Genomic DNA, 22,881 nt, shown 5'->3' with positions numbered 1-22,881 from the left:
TTGGGCAGGGGATTGACAAGCCCAGCTGGAAAACCCCTTAAGAGAGGGGCTTTTGCCAGTGCCCTGGAGAGTTAGAGAACCCGCCTTTCACTGGGGAGAGAGAGTGGCCACAATTGTCATTTTATTATCCACAAAGCAAAACCAATTTCATTTGAGCTTTAGTTTGAAAAGTAGCACTTATTGAGAAACAAATGTCTGAAGAGGACAGAAAATATATACAGTTAGTGAAGACTCAGAGTGCCAGGAAGTGGTCAATGAAAACGACCTTGTCTTTATTAGCCCTAATGTGGAAAAAAAAGTTATTAACCACAGAGGTGTAATGTTATATTCTGTGGTCAATCATCAAACAAAAATGAAATAAACAAGATTCTCTGCCATTGCATCACTGTGTCCCTGGCTCGGAGTCTATTAAAAGGGAATATTTTCATGATAAAATTACTGGATAATTCAATTAGGCCAATGTTCTGTGGATGTAGAATAATGCAATTTACTATGTTGAATGATTAGCCAATCAGATTTCTCCCATTTTCCAAAGCAATGGATTAACTAAAATGTGACCATAAACAAAATAGATTTTATTAGGCATATTCTACTTTGTAAACAAATGAAATTAATTATTTGCCTGACCTAGAGCTTTGAAAATGAAAGACCAGAATTGAACACATGCTTCCAATTTTGATTCTGTTACTGAGATGACATTTAATGTAAAAGTTACAATTTAACTTCCCCTCAAGTATTCCATACTTGAGACTAAATGACTCCTCCAAATATGTTCATCAGCAGATGGGAGCCACTTATGGCCTCATAAACTTCCAAAGCAAGTGAAATTATCCAGCAAAATAGAAAGAGATTGCAATGAAGCCTCATCTGGTTATCTCAAAGATGATTGATGCCTTGTGTATTGCTTTAATGATGCAATGAATATTGACAGATAATCACTGTCCTCCATACCAGGAAAACACTGGAGACAAATACCAGTAATGAATGCTTTCCATCAATCAATAAGCAATTTCTGCACATTCCCTGTGCTTAGAGCTGTGTTATGAAGGGTGTGGGAGAAAGCACCGACACCATGTCTGTTCCAAGGGGCTAACAATGGGGCAAGTTGCACAGAATAACACGGTGTGTTATATGATATCGCGCCTTTCCTTAGTAAGCAGGCAGTAGAGATAATGTAGGAGTTTAGAGAAATTGGTAATCGATGAGAAGTGGTCCTTGATCAAGGAAAAATAATGGGGGTGGGAGTTTTAAACAGCAAGACTATCCAGCTCTGAGAGAGGAACACAGAAACACTAGGCGTCTTTGAATCGGGAAAGAATCTCAGTAGGGTTAGTATGGCGCTTTGCTCCAAGCTGTGTCTTATATTTTTTCCTTTTCTTTCATCCCAAGCACAAGTCTATCTTCTGCTTGACCAACGATAGGAGTGGATTTCATAAAACGTAAATCACATCATACGATTCCCTGTGGTCTGTGTTACATGTCTGTTAAAACACACAGTCTTGGCATGGAGAGATGCTGCATACGTGTGAGGGATGGAGTTCGGATCTCCGTATCCTATGTAAGCCAGGAGGTGCAGGAGCTGCCTGGAATCCCAGCACTTGGTAGGCAGTGTCAAAGGATCGCGCAGGGCAAACTGGCTCACTCCAGAGGCCAATCCACAAGCTCTGAATTCAACTGAATGACACTAGGTCAGATGTGAAATATGAAAGGTGAAAATGATGGAGAATGACACTTGACGTTTGAGCCCTCCAAATGCACATCTATGCATCTGTGTGACATGCACATGTGAACACACATATATGCACACCAGATACAAATACACATGGAAAAGCCCTCAGTCTTTGCCGTGGTCTGGTATTCCTGCAGAGGGTGGGCCTGCTCTCCTCTTTTATTTTGCTTTGTTTCACTAGGCCATTTCTGTTCCAACCACAAGGGCCTGCGCATGCCTTCCCCTGTATCTAAATTCACTCAATGCAAGGCCCACAAATCTGCTACTGCCCATACCTGAAATGCCCTGCTCCCATATCTCATGTTACTTTTCAGCTTAACTGGATCTGAAAATAGCTCTTCCCTGGGCGTCTATTCAATGAAGCCTCCCCTCTTCCCTTGGCACACACTCTCCTCCCTTGACATCACTCTGACTCGGTGTTGTATCCACTCAGCACCATTCCAATGGTCTTGTTCATTGACCCAATAACATGCCTTCCCTGTCTTGACCCACATAAGCATCCGTACCACAGAGAATAGGGGGCCTGGTCAGAGTTTTCACCCCACTAGTCTCAGTACCAGAACATAGTGCACATCACAGGTGCAATAAATAAATTCTTCTTGAGTGAATGTATTGCTTAATTAATTAATTCCATCAGCTCTGACAATGGCCTAGCCATAGAAAAGATGTCTAAGTAAAATATTGATAGTGAGGTAAGAAGTTTTAGGGAGAAGTTGGATTCTAATAGAGGCAGGACTTAGTTAAGTAAGATATGAGTTAGCATAAAGATTGTTGTAGAAAAATTATTATCTTGGCAAAATATATATAATTTATGGCTAAAACACCTTCAATAAATACAAACCACATAGCAAGCATTTATATTTGTTTCCTTTGTTTATTACAATGTAAGCATCACTGTCCACATTTTAAAAGGAGAGGTTGACTCAACCACCCCAAGACTTGATTCTAGTGAGAAGGTTGTGGGGAATGTGTTGACTCAGAGTCAGGTGGAGGGTTCGAGAGAAGCAGGGATGGGGGGCAGGATGCTCCCACGTCTTCAGCACTGCCTCCCTTACACTGCATCCGCTTCCTGGCTGAACAGAGTGAATGTGTGTCTCGCAGCCCAGCCTTGGCTCTCAGGGGTCTTTTGCAAATTGTCCTGTACATCTGTGCGTTCCCCAAGGTTCTCCTCCTTGACATGAGGTAATGCCGATCTTACAGCTGGAAAGGAAGAAGACACCAGACAGAAAAGTGCCTGGATCGAGGTGGGTAAGAGAATGACACGATTGACCTTGGAGACAGATGCCTGAGGAGTAGGGGAACCAAAGCAAGCAAGAAGATGTGACAGATGCCGGTTTAGGAAGTGCTGTGGATGAGAAGACAGAAAAATCATAAGAGCCGGAAGATAGGGACAAGAAATGCCACTGCCTGGGTGAGATACAGCCATTGCAAACATGAACTCAAAGGAGCCGTGCACTGGGTCTCATAAAGAATGAACTCAGCAGTTAGGTGTGCACGGAGGAGGAACACAGGAGGACCTTCTCCTCACTGCCAGACCATTTCCTACTGATATAGGCAGGGAATAGAGAAATCATGGTCTTCGTTTGTGCAGCCTCCAATGACCCGCCTGGCTCCAGTGGATGCTTCCAATCCAATGGTTATACAGTTGGCCCTGGTTAAACTAAGTGGGTAACAGAAAATATGAAAAGTCATGAGCCTGAGAAAGGCCAATTGGTAGGACTGGAGAAGAATGTACAGAGTAGTTGGGAGAGATGAAAGGGGAAACAAAAATGTGTGTGTATGAAATTGTCTAACAACAAAGTGAATCAATTAAAACTAGAGCAATATATTCCAGGAGAAAGAAACCAAAGCTCCGCGTGGTTTTTTTTTTTTTTTTTTTTTTTTTTTTTTTAATGTGGCTTCTATTTTTCTGGCCAGTCACAAAGATGGAAACAAGACTTGTTTAAGAATGAGTCTCATGCTGGGCACCTGAGAAGATGATCTTGGTGATAAGAATAGAAACATAGAAGATGATACACCTGGACATCAGGTGTCTTCATATTCTTTTCAGAAGAAAGAATGTTTTCCTCGATGTGTGTTGGCCCATGCAAACAGCACCATAAAGCTAGTGTCTCTGTGATTACACAGTCACGTGTAACAAGCTCTCTAATCCCCAAGCTCATCAGTGCCTCTTTCCAAGTGCACTCCAGGTGCACAGCCAAGAAACATCAACATGGCCTTCTCCAACATTTTTGGCTATTGACCTGTCAAATTACAAACCCATGGATGGAGTGAGCTCCTTCTCACCCCATGACCACCAATGCATGGAGTGAAGTCGTCCTCCACCCCCCCCCCATGACCACCTTACCCAGATGTTTCCAACAGTAACAGGGAGGAAGAAGAGGATCTAGAATACATGACGTCAGAGGCTTTGCTCCGAGGCTGGAGCAAAGGCTGAGTACATGATCACAGCCTCAGCATGGCCTAGGACAAAAAAGGATAGACGTGACATTCTGCAGATCTCTAGGACCGAGAGCCTAGCACCTTGCCTTGCCAAACCATTTGAGGTTTTTGATAGAGCATTTATTTCTGATTGGTACCCAACTACTGTGTCACTTTTCTGAGAAGACACACAAAAACACCTGTTCACCCCAGATAGAAAGGGTAATGATAGAACAAAGAAAGACATCTGTGTCACCAAAAGCCCAGTCCAAGATGAGTGAAGACTCAGAAAAGCTGAAGTGTCTTGTACAGCTGGCAGGCCACTATACTGAAGTATCTCCCTTCCCACAGCAATTATTTCCTGCTTGTATAATTGGGGGCCGGGGGTTCATGGGTCCAATAAGTCTAGTAAGTTTCCTGAGTCTCCTAAGCCTCCCTTCTGTCTCCTGGAGGGAACATTATGATTTGGTGCAAACTGCTCTAGGGCACCAACAGAAGTAATTACAGAAGAGACACAGCCAAAAGCTGCATGGTGTGACTTGTCTGTATTGATGGAACTTGACTTGGGCACATTGGACCACCCCAAGGTAGCTCAGCAAATAGCAAGAAAATGCCCTTGAAATTGCAGTTGTGGGGTCACTAAGGGGAAAACGTGTTTGTTACATAGTGAGAAGCTCATGGATTGGAGCCAGACAAGGCTGGCTATATGTCAACCCCCAGCTCTAACAGTCACCATTTGTAAAACATTGATCAAGTTCGATGGAGATATGATCCTAGGTGTCAGCCAGAGGTAGAGGATGCAGTGCACCCCATTGTTAGTGCAGATCTGTGCACATCGTAGGTTCACTCCTAGATCTCGACACCTAGGCAGAACATACTCTGGTCCACATCCTCCTCCGTCAGCCACCACCAAAAAAACATTGCCCTAAGTGGAACAGAGATCCCTAGCAGGAAGAGGGGCATCAGAAACTACAGACTAGCACCAGGCATGCTCAGTAGCAAGCATAGGCTGGACCTGGGTATCTCTATATATGGCTTGTGAATGGCAGGTGAGCCACAAGGGTTTTGCCATTGTCCCAGCCTGCTGGTCCAAACATGCAAGAGTGTGGTTTTACCTATGAATGGTGCTCACACCCATACACCTCCATTGTGATACAGTTCTGGCTACAGAATAGTCAGTTATCAGTGGCCCATCATTCTAGCATGACCTCAGAATACTCCTAACTGGAGCCTGAGACCTCCTTCCCCCTGACATGAACAATTTGCTTTTCTGTATGTGGGGAGTAGTTGGTGCTGATAAGCTGTGATAGTCCTTCTGAGCAGGCATCCTAAGCCGTGTTTGCTCCTAGCAGATGACGGAGCTATAGCAGGAGTGCTGGTGAAGCTATATCCTGTGGGAACTTTCAAGGACTGTGTCTCTTGCTTTATGATAAATGTGTCTCTACTACTGACTTACAATCTTTATCTTCAGTGTCCGGATATGAAAGATGACTGTGATGGATGTCCGCAGCAGCCCCTGCTGGTAGCCAGCTGCTTTGACAGCTGTGCAGGCTATTGGCTATGGGTGGTTAGCATTGGTCAAGTAGCTTTGGAGTACGCAGGGGAGGGACAGGGAGCTGGGGCTGTGATGCTGAGGCTTGAATTCTGCCTAAAGGAGGTAGCAGAAAGGTTGGCAAGAAAGCGGGAGGCTCTTTCCCCTCTGCCAAATTGCACTCTGTAATTAGCAGAAGGCAGATACCCCCAAACTTCCACTTCTACCCCCTACCCCTCCCATCCCTCCACCTACACACACACACACACACACACACACACACACACACACACACACACACACACACACACACACCATGGCCTGGAGGCCTGGAGAGGCTCATCTTATACCAACTCTGAGGAATAAAACTGAGGACTCCCGCCTTGAGGCCAAAAGCCTAGGACTGGTTTTGCAAAGAAAGCAGTCACAAACAGAGAGACCATGTCCCTGGCCATAGCTGCTGCTGATGGCCATTCATGTACACTTTGAATCAAGTGCAGTCGCCTCTAGGATGTAATCCATTTGGAAGCCTTTAGAAGTATTAAAACCTAGAATCAATGAAATAATCATCCAAAATAAAAAATGAATCTGGATGCATGAATATGAGAGAGAGAGAGAGAGAGAGAGAGAGAGAGAGAGAGAGAGAGAGAGAGAGAGATGTTTGCAAATGTCCATTTGATCACCACTCTTTCAATTTTCAGTGCACTCTGGCCTCTTCCTATGACACCCTCTTCATCTTCATTTTTTTTTCCTCTCTTTCTCACTTTGCCTTCAAATTTTCCCTTGCAGGATTCTCAGACTGAAATCCTGGGGATAAATCCTCACAGCATAGCCTCAGGATCCCCATGGCAAGTTCTAGTGCCATAGGCACCATTTTTCCTGCCTCAGATTCCAGGGCACCCATAGTAACACACCAAAGTGTGAGCTGCACAAAATTGGAATTCTTTGCTTATAGTAGCACAGAGAGTCTGGGATCTTAGGCTTCAGCCAACACTCTCACCTCTGTCTCATCATATCCAGGAACAGTCACTCTGTTCTACCCCCCCACACACACCTTTAAAAATTAGAAATCACAGTGTTAGAATATTCATTAGCTTTTTAACTGTGCTGGCCTAGTCTTCCAGTGTTCTTTCATTTCTTAATGTTTCCTTGCACTCTGGCCAGCTACCAGCTAGGCCCACACTGGGATCTCCATCCCAGTGTATCTGCTCTGGGTGGCCAGCAGACAGCTGGCGTTGCCAGGTCTCTCCTCCAAGAATCCTTCAGGTGTTGTGCCTGGATCCAGTAGAGTGACTCCGGGGCACCTATCAGTATTGCTCATAGGATTCAGTGCTTGCTCCCACTCGGCTAACTTGCTTAATGATTCACTCTGTATCGTCTGCCTGCCCTTCCCTGGTTTATATGCCCACTCCTGCTGGAGGCTCCTGGAACCTAGTCTAAATTCTCCTCTTACCCACAGTCCTTGACCCACGCTTTGCTTTAGGAGAAACACAAGTGAAGTCTCTGTCTTACGATCTTACAGCTATCTATCAGGTGAAAGACTTGGTGGGGCAAACTGCTCTTCAAACTTGGCTGATCAACTCAGCCATGATCCCCCAGCCCTACAATAGCTTTCTTCATTTCTGCATTTTTAGTCTTCAACCTGTAGGAAGCCTGGAAGCCCCAACTCCCTTCTAGTGAGCTGACCCTCACTCTGATCCTCCTTAACAGTCTACTATATCCAGTTAGTTACCAGTTCCAGTGTTAGCTCGTGGACTAGTCTGCCTGGCCTATAGTAACCTTTTAAAATATATGTATTTATTCTTGTTTATGGGTGTACGTGGTATGTGTATGACATGTATGTCAATGCAGGTGTAGCGTGCTATTGTGCCCATATGCAGGTCAAAGGACAGCTTCCTAGAGTCAATTCTTTTTTTTTTTTCCAGTATAGAACAAAACCATGTCTAAGCCATCTTACCAGCACAGGACAAACTTTTTAATTATAAGGCAACATCTATACTATCTCATCACACACACACACACAAAAATAGAACTTTATACTTAGGCGTCGGCACTCAGAGTTCACTGCTCTGCACCAAGAATGCTGCCTCGAGGGCACACTCTTCAGAACAAGGCTCTAGAGCCAGGCTGCCATTCCTCTATCCCCCACTCTCAAATCTATTCATTATTGCTGACACACATTTTTAAAACAAGGAGAGGAGATAGTGGGCACCCAGTCCCAATTTTTTCATAAGCATTTATTTTATTACACATGCATAAAACAAACTACATACAGCAGGGAGAACCATGTGGCAATCATGTGTTCTATAAATGTTACACTCATAGTGATTTGGCTATTAGTATTTGTCGAACTTAAAGGAAACATCTTTCCTATTTTGTTGGGTCTAAATTTCTGAGTGAAATTCAATATCTATCACATCTCATCTCTATTAACTTAGCTCATTTATCTTGTTCTAAAAATATCTTATCCTCTAACCAACTAAACTTGATTGTAAAACTAAACTATCTGGTCTTCAACACTCCTCAGAAAGTCTGAGAAGGAATAAGACTTAAAGTCCTGAGTGAACCAGCAGTGCAGGTTAGCAGCTTCCAAAATGAACAAAATGACTGAGACAGTTTACTGCCTTAGCAGTCACCCAACACTCTCTATAAGGTTGGTCTTCTGTCCCAATATCTCGGCCAGACTTATTCTCAGGGCAGGAACTATTGAGGACTTGCTTACCCTGTCTTGGCAGAGTTTGGCTGTCGAATCTGCCTGCATCTCAGCTGCTCATTTTTAGGAAGAATTCTGTTTGTGCCAGGAACAAGGACATTTTGCCCAGTGGCTGCTTTGCTACATTTGAAGTCATCTCCACAAGGAGGATCTCTGATGCTCATCATCTTCTTTGAAGCCAGCTGGGTGTTGTCAGGAGTTAACCTGTCTTGTTGTCAAAGAAACTTTAGAATAATAGAAACATCTTTAAATCCCACATTCTGTGGGTCTCTGAGGCTTTTGAAGACTCTCTTTTAACTATTTTACCCTGTATATCTATAGTCATATCTATCTGTCAGACTTAAGATATATATTCTTGTGCTAGAATCTGACAAGTATTTGACATGTCTATATTTTGTATCAATACACTAAATTCTATACCAGTGACTCCCAGTGCCAATTTTTAAAAACCAAGCACTTACAAGGCCATTTCCCAAATGGATTAGACAGTAAAAATGCCAATAAAAGTTAAAACCCTAATAATCCAACATATACTTACCCTGTACCTCACAAGCAAAATATAGACGGAATTTGCAATCCCTAACTGCATTTGATATATACAGCCTAGGAGATAAAGTAAGGACAAGCAGATATCTGGACTATACTTCATTTTATCAGGTTGTACTTTCAGGATCTGCTACCTTGCATTGGAAGGAATGAGTGAGTGGAACTGTGTCTCTGAATTCTTATTGCCTTTAAAGACCAACTTTGGGTGCATGATTGCACAAGTCGATCCTGATAATCTGTAAATGTAAAACCAATAGAATAGCTTCATTTTTCCTACAAAAGTTGGAAGGACAACAGAAAGAGGAATGCTTCAATGTGATTTAAGCTTGTGGGAGAAGCATATCTGCTTGCATAGACTAAGACCTCACTTTGTTCTTTTACCTTCATGTAGCCTTACTCAATCAAAGAGCAGCCCTGTTCCCCATACAGACTAGCCTGTGGTGTCCACACTGTGTTACTGGCCCACTCCTTATATTTCAATCTCACTCTGATTCAAGAGAGAGGGATAGGGTTGAGGGGGGATTAAATCCCAAACGGAAAAGACTGGCAAGTACAATTATAATTTCCACCCTTGGTTGCGGAGATCATTACACACCAGCTTGATGGATCAACTTGAAGTCCCTTCCTAGAGAATCAACAGTGTTATCTGGTGTTTAACTGGCTTAGATGTTCTTAAGACCGTAGCATGGAGAGGCCTGAAGTCCACTAGTGTCTTCTTTATCCTCCAGCAACTGATCACTATTCTTTCCTGGGACCCATCCTGGGGTGTTTTGTTTTGTTTTGTTTTTCTTTTTCTTGCTTTACCTTCACTTCAGTTAGTCTTTTTTTTTTTTCCTCCCATCTTACCTTCAATTATTTCTATCATTTTCTTTTCTTCCACTCCTCTTCATTGATATGTAGATAAATATATATCACATATGTATGTTCAAGGATATATATATACATATATATAAATTAAAAGGAGTGGAGATATATATATATATATACATATATATAGTTAATCTTGCTATGCAGTTCTCACCTACTATTCAGGTGAGAGTGAAGAAAAACAGGAGAGAGGAAAAAATCAGAGAAAAATTAATATTTACATAGAAAATGCTTGTCACCTTGAAGTTGCTCAATAAGTATCTATTTCTTGGCTAAATCAATAAAAGTATGCAATGTTAACAGAGAACAGACTTTAGATTAAGCAATATCTACATTCATTTCCTGTAATCCAACTACCCAGCAAGATAAATGCCAGCCACCTGCATTGTAAACACAAGGAAATGGAGGTTTTAAGAAACAAAATAGGTTAGCCATGGTTACCCAGCGAGGAACATCACCAGGACATGCACCACTTCTGCCTGACTCTGAGATCTGCCTTCCGGATGCTTATTTCTCTTTTAACAGCCTTGTGTCTGATGCTCTCTTTACACCAGTTTGTTTAATAAATAGCAAACAAAGAATAGATTTCTTGATTTGTGGTGAGTTGAAAACAAGCCACACACACAGCAGAAATTTGTGAGGCACAGGTCCAGCAAGTACTGTGTTCATTCAAGCAAGCTAGTTAAATCCTCAGTATGAGGCCCTTCATCTATCGGGAGTAAGAATACCTGGCTTCCTCCTTCAGATTGATACCGGGATTACATCAGCTAGCTCTTGTGTTGTGCTACCAACCAGGTGGACAAAATAGAGAGCACTTGAGAAAGGAAGTAAATCAGAAGACAAGAAGCAGAAATGAGTTTGTATGGCACATGAGTTTTGCCAGAATCCCTATCTTGCCTCCAAACTAAAATTAACTGCCTCATCTTTTACAGTTGTTACATGTTATTTATTCAGTTGTGTGTACACACACACACACACACACACACACACACACACACACACACACACGCCAAGGCACACAGGTAAAGATCAGAGGAAAGCTTACAGGAATTCTTCTTCTCCTTCCAGAGTCCCAAGCATCGAACTCAGGACATCAAGCTTAGCAGCAAGTGCCCTTACTCACCGAACCCTCCCACCTGCCCAGCTGCAGCCCTCCACCCCCTTATGATCCTCTAGCACTGTGTTCTTCGGGCATACTATAGGCTGCCGTGCCTATAGCAATTTTTGGTTTTCTTTTCCCTCTCTCTCTCCCCTCCTCTGGACCAAGGCTACTTACTCATGGACCAAGGCTGTGTTAGTAGCTGTGCTGCGGACACACAGTCATCACCTGGCTCCTGTTCAGTCAGGAAACCTTTGCTCAGTAGATGGCTTAGGGTGAGCTGGGAAAAGGACTTAGGATTGTAAGGTCACTGTAATCGCGTGCTTCTGTATTGCCTCTATTGTCTGCTAGAAATTAGTTTAGGTTTCCCTTCTCATGTAATTACATACTCAACTTCTGAGGCCTTGAAATCATAATGGAAGGAAGAGGATCAGCTGTGGTATGAGGAGGTGGGCCTTTAATCTGCATCTCTACAAAAGCCAATCAGTACCCTTGTAACCAACTACAGGTATTTAAGTCTCCTTGCTGGTATGAAGAAATGTGACTGTGTGCATGTCTACAATCAAGATAAGTCACCAAAGATACCATTTAATTAAAGAATTAAATCTAAGTGATATGAAAGGGAGGCTGTGGCCATCTGTTTATTAATTGGTATTCTCATCACCAAATGTGTTCACTGACCATGAAGCTCATCTATTCAATGTAAGTGTTCTACAGAACCTAAGAGCCTCTTAAAATGGCACCATAAGCTCACATTTGTAATAGGCATGAAAGACGCGTATTTACCACAAATGCTAAGGGTCAGCTTTATAAGAAACAAACAGGAGCTAGAGAGATGGCTCAGTGGATCAAAGCAGTTACTGCAAAAGCAGGAGAGCCTGAGCTGAAATCTCAAGTGCCTATGTAAAAAGCAGGGCTTAGCCACTCCTATTTAAGCCCACAGTTGTTGGCAGAGACAGAAGGGTTGCTGGAGCTTGCTGGCCACCAGCCACAATCCATCTTCAGTGAGAGATCCTGCCTCAAAGGAATAAGGAGGAGAACAAAAGAGCAAAACAACCAACCTGACCTCTAACCTCTACAAGCATTCAGGTACACATCAGCACAGTCATATATGTGTGCATACACCACACCACACACATGTTAAAATATACAAATAAAACCAGCATTTTGTAGTAAGCAAAACAAATGAACCATCCTTTAAGATAAGCATACTGTCACTTACTATGTGCCAGACACTTTTTACAAGTATTCTGCTTATATTAACAAAGTTAATTCTTTCTGCTTGAGACATAGTTACCACTGTTATTTCCATTGGATAGATAGACTATGTCCCAGGAAAGAAAAGAATCCTATTGATGGTCAGGCAAGGTGCTGTGCTCTGCCTTCTGCAGAGCGCTTGTCTTTGTCTAGAGATGCTGGAAATCCCAGTGTGTCCTTACACACTTAGAGTTGGTCCTGGATTAAGTCCTGCTGATGCCCATGGATTGCTTGTTATGATGTTTCTTCTCAGTCCTTTAAGGGGTGCGGGGAGTTAACACCACGCATACCTCTCATTGCATGTCTTATATAAACTTGAACCTTGATGCTGTCTGGCACATTTAATACAATAAGAGAGTCCCAGACCTTTGAAGAAATTAAGCCAGAAAATAAAACATTTTATTTGCCTAACACCCCGATTATTTGCAGTTGGGTGTCTAGGCCCTCCACACCATTGACTCTTGTCCAGGTAGAGTTCTCCTGTGGTGACTGTTTAGGGCCTCCTCACCTGAACTTACGATAGGAACAGGAAGTCTCTGTGCCAGGGAAAAACAGGCTTGTGAATGTCTTTTCTACTAAGCTGTGTGTTGTTTTAATAAAGTTCTTACTTTTGAAATTCTATTTCTTATTTTTTAAAATACATCTGTTCCCGTCACCAGAAACCTGACCTTTGGCGGACTCTTGGTTTCAGCACACACATTCCTTCATGCCCATGTCCTCTTCATCGTTGGCATCCCAGGCTCATCTGAGCTGTCATCTCTTAATTTGCAAAGTTTGTTCCCCACCAGATATATTAAGCATCGTTTTCGCGTCTAACCAAATATCAGCTACATTCCTTCATCATGGCAATTATCACACATTTCCTTAAAATATTCATTTTCAACCTAATGAAACCTTGGCTTCCTTGAAGGACCACATATTTTTATCCATGTCATCCTGGGCATCTAGCACACACCTGATGTTTGGGTGGCTCCTGGTGGCTTTGATGGGAGGAATGAAGCAGAACCCCTGAAAAGTATCCTTGATTTAGTGACCGTGGATGAATAATAAGGATGAAATGTTTACATTCAATGTGAAGTTAATTAATACTCCAGAATTTTTACTGTTTCTATTATTTGAATACTAGTTGTTATTATCTGTAGTAACATATCTTTCATACAAGTTTGCAATGTCAGGTCATTAAAGACATTTTTGATGAACTATAGACATGGTGTACAACTAATCTGTGCTTGAAAGAACATCTCTGATTTTAAAAAGTCAAATAGTACACACGGATTGCCGGTGCCATCTTTGAAGGCAATGGAGCCTATGTAAGACATTGAGGTTGGGGTGGTTTTCACGCAGAAGCTAAGATTCTTGTATTAACCTAGAAGAGCTTGAACATCCTAGAAAGAGGGACAGGATGGAAGAGATACCAAGAGTGAGGAAGAAAGAGTCAAGAGTAATGTAGATAGCAGTGAGGAAGGGGCCCGGCCAAGGCAATCTACAGATGCCTCCTAAGGATCAGAACTTCAGTTTGTGTCTAGCAGAGCCAGCCCAAGCTGTCAAAGGATGAAAAAGAAAGGACTTGGAGAAGACTAATTTAGTAATCATTTTAACAAGTCTGGTTGGGAAGACACTACAGAATACCCAATGAGCAAGTAATAAGTCACCAGCTACCGAGTAAGAAAATCGATCTTAAAAGATGCAGACGTGTTTTAAAATAGTCACTTTACTTTCTGATTGTTAAAAAGGTGCTGGGATTATGTGACCAGATGAGCAGGAAGCAGAGAAAGAAGCTTGGGAGGAACTGTGCAGTTTTCTAGGGGTTCGCTTTAAAGGCGATTCAAAGGAAGAGCCGACTTGAGATTGCGCTCTTAGGGAGATGGAGTTGGAAAATCATCTATTTAACCTTCAGATGTAACTTGCCATTAGCATTATTACTAGTATTTTATTCCTATATTATAACTTAACATATTAATTTAATTATATATTAATTATATAATATATAATGCATGTTATAATTTAATATTATATATTTTTCCTGGAAAGCTTTTATTAGAATTAGAAAGAATCAGATCAAAGCAGAATGATAAGGGGGGAAGGCCACCAATCCCTGATAACAGCTTCTATAGAGTAAACAGAATGATGTGAAGGGGGCTCTGGGAGAGGATCTGGAAGCCAGGCAAGAGGTTCACCAGGCGCTCTTGCCATCACTTTAGCGAATGAACCTTTCTCCGATACTTCAGTTTGATCAAAGTAAAAGAAACTGGCTGACATGGAGAGAAAAATCTATCAATGGTCAGAAGTCTAACTATTAATGCATGATGAGCGTTCCTTTCACATGAACACAAGTCACTTGAAAGCTGCTTGGTAGTTGTGGGCATCCGACAAAGAAGCATGGTTAAACAGGAAGCATTGTATCTGTCTGCCTCGCAGACCGATGTGACATCCAGTCTTACACTGAAGTTCTGTCTCTTCTTTAAAGCATTCAAGTCCACCACAGAGCATTCCTCCCTAATAGAAGAAAAAGAAATCTTCAGACCATTTTATTTTCTGAATTCCCTTTGTTACTGAAGCTGTGTGGTCACCTAATGTCACCACTGCCTACAGAACTCCAGGGGAGTGTGTTTGATTACAGAGCCTCTCCCTCACGTGTCCATAGTAAGACTTGGGGACCCAGAATGCTGAGAAGCCCTGCTGAGGTCCTAGTGACTCTGGACCATCAAATTTGGCACCTGGCAAAGCTCTGCACCCCACCCCCCACCATAGCAGAATTGGCTTTTCCAGTGACTGTTTTGTTTTCTCTACTGCCAAAGATTTGTTTGAGCACAGATTTTCCATGCCTTACAAGGATCAGTCAATTATCTAAGTCAACTTTGGTCTTTTGATAAACACTACTTTTTAAAATAACACCACAAGATAATTGTTTGGAAGTCATCATTAATTCATCACCATATTTATTAATTCAGTAATTATCTCTTGATTGAACTCCAGGAGTTAAGGTCTCTGTGGTAATATTCTGATGTGCTGGGGTGGGATGGGATGAAACGAGAAACCAGATGAGTCAGGCCATTTCTCGTGGTTATGAGTGCTGTGAAGAGAAGCGGCAGGGTGCCAGGAGGGCAGTCACAAGGAGCAAGGCTCAGAAGGGCTGACTAGGAAAATTGTCATTGCAGAGGGATTTATTGAGAACTAAATAATGAAGAGCCTGCTATGTGGTCTGCAAGAAGTCTGAAAATGTAGTTCAAGTCACCAAAGTATTGCACAATGGCTAACAACAATGAGCCAGATGGTTAGGCAATGGTAGTCAGAAATAATGAAGGTGGCTCATGCGTGGGACACGCATGTGAAGAAGAGCAGTCTTCTATGGAAGGTGAGGTGTCATGGAGCTGCGTTTACTGCATGCCAGTCACTCCCTGTAGTGCTGAGAACAGAGACAGAGACAAGACATCTGAATTAGGAGCCAGGGTTTTCAAGATCTGAAGCAGAGACCAGCAGCAGGAGAAAGTGAAGAGACACAGAACACGTTACACGGAAGCAGAAGTCTCTCTGGGAGCTATCTTGGAAGCAGAGGTCACAACAGGGGAGTAGCCCCTTATAACTTGGCCCAAGGGGTACTTGGATCCAGAAGATGGCATTTCGTTTACTTGAGACAGAGCGAAATGAGCAGAATATGGGATCCAAATAAGGAAAAATTGTAAGAAGCAAACATTCTAGAAGTCCCTGAAGCTGGAAGGGAAATGTGATGACCACAGAGAAAGTCTAAAGGACATAGTAGAATACTGATTTTGGGTTTGTTTGGGTTTATTTTGGGTGAGGCGAAAGAAAGAAAGAAAGAAAGAAAGAAAGAAAGAAAGAAAGAAAGAAAGAAAGAAAGAAAGAAAGAGAAAAAGAGTACCTGGGTCACATTCAGAGACACACAAAGCGCAGTGCAGATAGTATGAGCAAATATGGAAGGTTGAAATTCATTTTACCATGGAGATACAATAATGTTACTTCTTTCAGTGGTGTAACAATAGTTGTTATTTTAATTATAGATAATAATAATTTGTTTATACTGACAATAGAATCATTAACAATGTAAATAATTATGGCCGCTAGTTACAGTCCTATGTAAAGTATTTCTCATGTACATCTGCCAATAGCTCTGTGATCTTTCAACCCCACAGAAAAGCTATATATAATTGATGACAACTTTATGGACCATAAATCATTGAACAGAACAAAGAAGGATTTGGGGCTTTGAAGAATCCTGACAGTCTCCGGAAAAGATAGTCAATAAATAGCTTAGATTTGAGGTCTCAACTAGGTAGCTTAACAATACAGATGATTTGGGGCAGATATTTTATGAGGCTACACAAGCTGGTTTATGGTGATTGGAAATTATTCACAAACTCCTCTTGGCCATCTTATATTGAAGCTGGTGCAGGCCCACTATACTTGAACGAGACGCCAGTACTCATTTCTTTGATTTTTCACCCAATTTGTAAACCATTCCTGGTTATCTCTGAGGACCAAAGTCCATTCATCCACAAAAGTTGAGGGCAACTACCATCAGCTATAGACCATCCTAGACACAGAGAATAAGTAATAAATACAAGGAGGACTTCTCACTTCCTCCACCTGTACTCTAGTGCTGCCACTATTTACCCTTTCTGTACATCATTTATTTGGTGAACTTCCAAATAACATGGTGAAGACCCTAAACATTTCACCTATTTTTTCTGAGTCCACCTGAAATTGTGCTCTCTCTCTCTGTTCAGAGTCTCCCATTAGCTTCCAAGCTGACTGAGAGTAAAAGCCAATGTCCGTAAGAATTTTGTTACCATAGAGATACCACATATAAATGCCGGGTTCCATGGCATCCCTTTCCCAGACAGTACAAGTGCTATAAGAAGAAAATAATAAAATGGTAACTGCTTGGAAATGGGCTAGTGAGGCAAGTCTACTTTTGATACAATTTTGCACAATAAGACATCAAAGGTTTCTGGATTCTTAACTTTTTCTTCAAGTTGTAAAAATGGGCAATCTCATACATGAATGAAGTTATATGATATTGTGACTATAATTTTCACACTTTATCACCATAAATGAATTGAAAATAAAATATTTTTCAAATGAACACATGCATCACCTTTGGTAAATGCTGATTAAGCTGAAATGTTTGCTAAGGTTTGGTAATTAGTCCTGTTACAAGTTTTAAGATGTAATTTATTAATTTGAAAGTGTGCATATATTACAAAGTGCATATCCATAAAACAATAAAAATTGCTGTCTAAATATAGCTCTGGGTTGCATGTCCATTCAGTACTACAACTTGCAAATAACAGACTCATTGGCACTTCCAGAAGCGCTAAGACATAGAATGATTGAGTTTTATTTCATTTCGTTGCCAGCAAAGTTAAGGCAGAACTTGCAGAGCCTTCCCATCTCTGTCTTATAGTTAGTAGGTTTTGTTTTCTACTGTTAGTTTTTCTGTGAGAAATCTTACTACAAAATGTATATTCAGCGTGCTTGTTGCATTGTTTCTGCTAGCTTATACTAAACAAGTTGTAGTAATATCTCCTCTGTAATATCAGAAAACAAATATGCTAAGCTCCTTATAGACTACCCATACATTTGTGAGTGTGCATCCAACATGTCTTCTTCCTGTTTTACCAGAACTCCATGGTTCACATGCCTGAGGATCCAAAGATGAAAAGGGGAAATCTGCTCAACCTGGGGAGATCCACCAAGGTTATAAGGAAGAACAGCCATTCACAAAGGGAAGATGGAGCTCCTGGGTCATCAACAGATATCTCAATAGAAATGCCTCAAGGAGCTAAGCTTCAAGTTTTTCAGAAGCCCATCAAGATGGATTGGCCACTGGTCTCTAGACCCTTAAACAAAAGTTCAGTCCAGGGCAACAAATGGAAGAAAGCAGATGCAATCCAAGAGAAACGTAGGTCCTTCCTTCATGAGTTTTGCAAGCGATATGGTGAAGTAAATGATCCCCAAGCCAATCTTTTTCACATAGTATCCAGGATCTATGTGGAAGACAAACACAGAATCCTGTACTGTGAGGTACCAAAGGCTGGCTGCTCTAATTGGAAAAGGATTCTGATGGTTCTAAATGGACTGGCTTCTTCTACGTACAATATCTCCCACGATACTGTGCACTATGGAAAGCATCTGAAAACACTAGACAGCTTTGACTTAAAAGGGATATACACGCGCTTGAATACCTACACCAAAGCTGTGTTTGTTCGAGATCCCATGGAAAGATTAGTGTCGGCATTTAGGGATAAATTCGAGCATCCCAACAGTTACTACCACCCGGTGTTTGGAAAGGCAATTATAAAGAAATACCGACCAAATGCCTTAGCAGAAGCGTTAAATAATGGATCTGGAGTCAAATTCAAAGAATTCGTCTACTATTTGCTGGATGCTCACCGTCCGGTAGGAATGGATATTCACTGGGAAAAAGTCAGCAAACTCTGTCACCCATGCTTGATCAACTATGACTTTGTAGGGAAGTTTGAAACATTAGAAGAAGATGCCAATTACTTTCTACAGTTGATTGGTGCTCCAAAAGAGCTAAAATTCCCAAACTTTAAGGATAGGCACTCCTCTGATGAAAGAACCAGTGCTCAAGTGGTAAGGCAATATTTAAAGGACCTAAGTAGAACCGAGAGGCAGCTCATCTACGACTTTTATCACTTGGACTATTTGATGTTTAATTACACAGCTCCACATTTGTAATTTGCATTCATTTTCTAAAGTCCCATGTAGACTTAATGATGATGGCCTCAAATCAGCTACTGTAATTTTCCTACAATTCTCTGTATGGGGGAAATTTAACTAAGTGAAGTTGTCTTGATTGAATGAAGATTTTTTTTTCAACCAAAGAGTATGACAGCAATTGGCACAAAGTTATTGGAAAATCATCTCAAGGAGACATGTAAACAACTTGATGTGCTTTTAAATGGGAAAAGAGCTGTTTTGGCTTTGTGGCTTATACTGTGGAAGCAATAACCTAGCCAGCTGTTACATTAGCCAAGAAAGCCTCTTGCACGTAAAATAAGGGGTCAGACTGGCGAGAAGTATGTATCAAATCCTAACACCCAACATCTAACATGCATGAATCTGTTCTTAGCAGTCTGTGGCATATGCATCAAATGACTGGATAGTTTTCTTATACCCTGAGTCTCCCTATCCACTGTGATGATAAATCCATTTTAAGCGTTTGGGCATAGACATTTTACTATTGATCTGGAGGCAGTCTGTGATTTACAGGATGAGAATAGAGCAGAAAAACAGATGAAGCCATGACTTTTTTTTTTAATTTAACAGCCAGTAGAAATGCACAGTATACTAACATCAGAACAAAAAAAAGCCACCTTTCTCTTCCAGGAAAAAACTTCAGGGGGTTGATGGGGTCTGTGTGGAGGTTGAGCCCTCCATGAAGAGACACAACGAGCAAAACCAAGCAGGTCCTCATTTCTAAGCATCATCAGATAGAAATGTGCTCCTAATTCTGTTTTAATTGGGAAAGGGGCAATTGTTTCAGGATGGAATAATCATCAAAACCAAAAGTTGCCGTTCTGAATATAGACCTCTAGCAATAACAAAGTTTTATAAGAATATTATTTGAATCAGAGCACCATGTGCATAGCTTTCTATGTGGAATACAATCTAAGAATAGCTTTTGTTTGCAGTCTAATTATTCTGCTTGGGAATGACTTTTTAAGAACTAATACACCACTTCAAAGACAGGTTGTGTTCTAGAGAATAAACGCAACACGGGCCCCTAGAAATGCTTTTAATAGGCTTATGCATAAGCAAATTACGGTATTTTTCATCTTAACAAAGTCAAATACCACTGCATTGAAATATTAAATCAAAGTCTTGGGAAAATAGGACCATGTGTCGCCCTTATGAAAAGTTGCAACGCATTTTGGAATGTTTTTCTGAGGGATCTTAAATTTAAAGACACATTGAGATGAGAAGTGCCTTTTAATTAGTTAACTACTACCCTGACTTAAGCAAACCACATGTCGATCAAATCCTGTTGAAATGTCTTTCTTAAACATGTTTCTCTTACTAAGCTATCATATTTGATCAGTAAATATTCAGCTATGTCTTGCAAAGGAAACTATGTCTTAATATTTGAATATTAATAGGCCAAGATTCCTATAGTCATACGTGTCTCATTTTGATTTTCCATTTCATGGCTGAGTATTCATGAATTGCTTCACTCCACGCGCACACCCGCCCTATCTCTGCCATATCTCACAGGAGTGGGTAAACCACAGTGGGCCAAGTGATCAAAAGTATTAAACTTTCCAGGCCAACCTTTTACTACTTTTCCACCCCATTTCCTTATGCCTCTAGACCATACTCTTAAGCCGAGTAATCTAAATTACATAAATTAAAATGTTGCTGTATTGGGTAGAGTGGATTCCTAGTAACTTAGAGACCTTGAAATTATCCTTTTTTTCTGGAGAGAGAAAAGATAAACATTACAGAGGCCTGAAAGTTTATTCTTGTACCACACAGAGCCTGTTTTATTCAGAATGTGCTACAAAGGCTGTTTCTCAAAGGCATTCCTAAATGGAAGGTATGAGACCATGATAAAGGCAACATGGAAGAGCCCCTCACCTCCTCAGCTCTGGAAAGGAAGAAATGAAAATACTGTTTCTCGCATTATCACTTCTCGCACACTGGGGGGAGGAGACATTCATATGCCTTATTTATATATAAGCAAATGCATTTGGTGACGTGAGAAAGCAGGACGGTGCACAGTGTCCTCTCCAACAGTCGCTCTGTAACTTTTGCTATGAGATGGTGCCACCTTACTTGTGCTTTCACTTTTTGCAGTTCCAGCTACCTACCCTCTTCAACCACAGTGTGAAAATACCAAACGGAAGCTTTCAGAAACAGGCAACTGATATGTTTTACACTGTTCACCATCCTAAGATGAAATGTCTCACTTCTCCCTACTTCACCTGAAACGTGACTCCGCCCTGTTACTAGTGTATTCACGTTGTTTATATGCTACCTGCCTAATGGTAGCCATGACAGTTTTCGATTTGAGTTTCATGGGGTTGCAGCCTTGGAGTTTAAGTGCCTTTATGTAGTGCTCTGACTCTACATCACAATGTCTGTATCATTGACCTCACTTCATCTCATCATCAGGCAGGCATTTCATCAATTTACAGAATTATAAGAAAGGTGAGTGCATTCCAACAAGGTGATAAAACACTGACATAGCTTTTGTTATGATATATTGCCACATCTGTTCTATTAGTTGTTATTAATCTCTTAATGTGTATAATTCCTAAATTAAACTTTTTCATTGGTATGAATAGGAAGACAGTATCCTATATGGAGTGAGGTATTTCCGGTGCCTTTTGGCATCTACTGGGGAGCGTGAGGCACACCTGTCATGGATAAGAGGGGACAGCTTCACTTATTCCTTCTCTGACTCCTTCTGCCTACATAGCTACGGGTCATGCGTTGTTCCTTTCTTGAGCAGATGCTCTAGCTGACACCCTGCACAGCTGTGCATTCAGCAGACCACATTTGACTTTTTCTCACTGAATAACAACCTGCTGTATACTCTCCCCTTTGTACGGCTTCATTGCCAAGCCAAAGTAGCTAGTCGCTGTCCTAGATCGGTTGTTATATTTAGGAATCTGTTTCATTCCTCTGCCCTCCACTGTCCTCCTTTGTGAGCAAACTCAAGTTCATGGTCATTGAATCAGCTCGTGTGCGTAAGTCCATGTGGGTGCACCATTAGACACACACGATTTCATGTCTGCAATGGCAAGAGAACGAATATAGGCTCAACTTGTAGCTATCCAGCTTTCCCACTGTAGTGTCTGTGTGTGTGAGGTGTGGTTACACACCCTCTGATGAACCCTCTAGTGCCTATTTGCTTTCATGCCCCATAGCTTGGGGTACGGGCTCCTCATTTCGCTATTCATGTCTGGAATTCCTATTAAGACATCAAGTTGGCAATGAGTCTAAAACCACAGGTACATAACGTGGAAACCACCAATGCATAGGCACAACTGGTATGGTTGCCCTAGGGACTGCACAACCTGTAACTGGATGTATATGCACAAAACACGTAATTTTCTTATTTCCCCGTATGTGTTCAGAAATAGCCATTAAGTCCACAGAAATGTGGGGCCAGTGCGGTCTTCTCTAACTTCACGGTCTATAAAATGTTCTCCAGCAATTCAAGGGCTACTTGGCTACCCTTCATAATTAGGGTGAGGGGGAAAATCTTGCATTTTGTGAGAACTTACTCTTCAAAGAGGTGCTATCCTTTAAAATGCATAGTATTTAGCAGAAAGCCATCTATAAGCAGATGAACAGAATTTTAAATGTCAGAGCAGCTTTGATGCATATCTGGGGGAATTGGCAGAACTGGGGACAAATAGGCTGGGGGGAGTAAGCCTGTCCCTGCTTTGACCTCTCACTGGTGTCTTGAGGCATCTTCAGTCCTGGACCTCCCTGGTGTGTGGAGTAGCAGACACCTTGCCCACAGCCAGCATCCTCAGCATGTTCTACTATTTCAAAAAACACTAATCGGCAGACTTTACCCACCTGGGGACCTCAGACCAAAGTGAACTTGCTTTAATCCTACCTTTAGGACAAGGCATCATCAACTATAATGATTAACAATATCACTATACAGCACATGTCTCTGTATTTACTGTGCATCCAGCATGTTCTAAAAAACTTCC

The 22,881-nt window shown here is 41.6% G+C and overlaps 1 protein-coding gene across 1 annotated transcript in view; it reads left to right on the top strand.

The window, feature by feature from the left end:
• Chst9 (carbohydrate sulfotransferase 9) overlaps positions 1-20,673 on the top strand; it is a 146,719-nt gene extending 126,046 nt beyond the window's left edge. Inside the window, exon 4 of the mRNA XM_051163470.1 lies at positions 17,807-20,673. Coding sequence (XP_051019427.1) covers positions 17,813-18,886 — 1,074 coding nt within the window. The 5' untranslated portion in view covers positions 17,807-17,812 and the 3' untranslated portion in view covers positions 18,887-20,673. The remainder of the gene's footprint in view (positions 1-17,806) is intronic.
• The last annotated feature ends 2,208 nt before the right edge of the window (positions 20,674-22,881 follow it).

Source organism: Acomys russatus, chromosome 20 (assembly GCF_903995435.1).
Source record: "Acomys russatus chromosome 20, mAcoRus1.1, whole genome shotgun sequence".
Lineage (NCBI taxonomy): Eukaryota > Metazoa > Chordata > Mammalia > Rodentia > Muridae > Acomys > Acomys russatus.
Note: the sequence above shows the minus strand (reverse complement) of the source record. Positions and strands in the feature narration are given on the sequence as shown.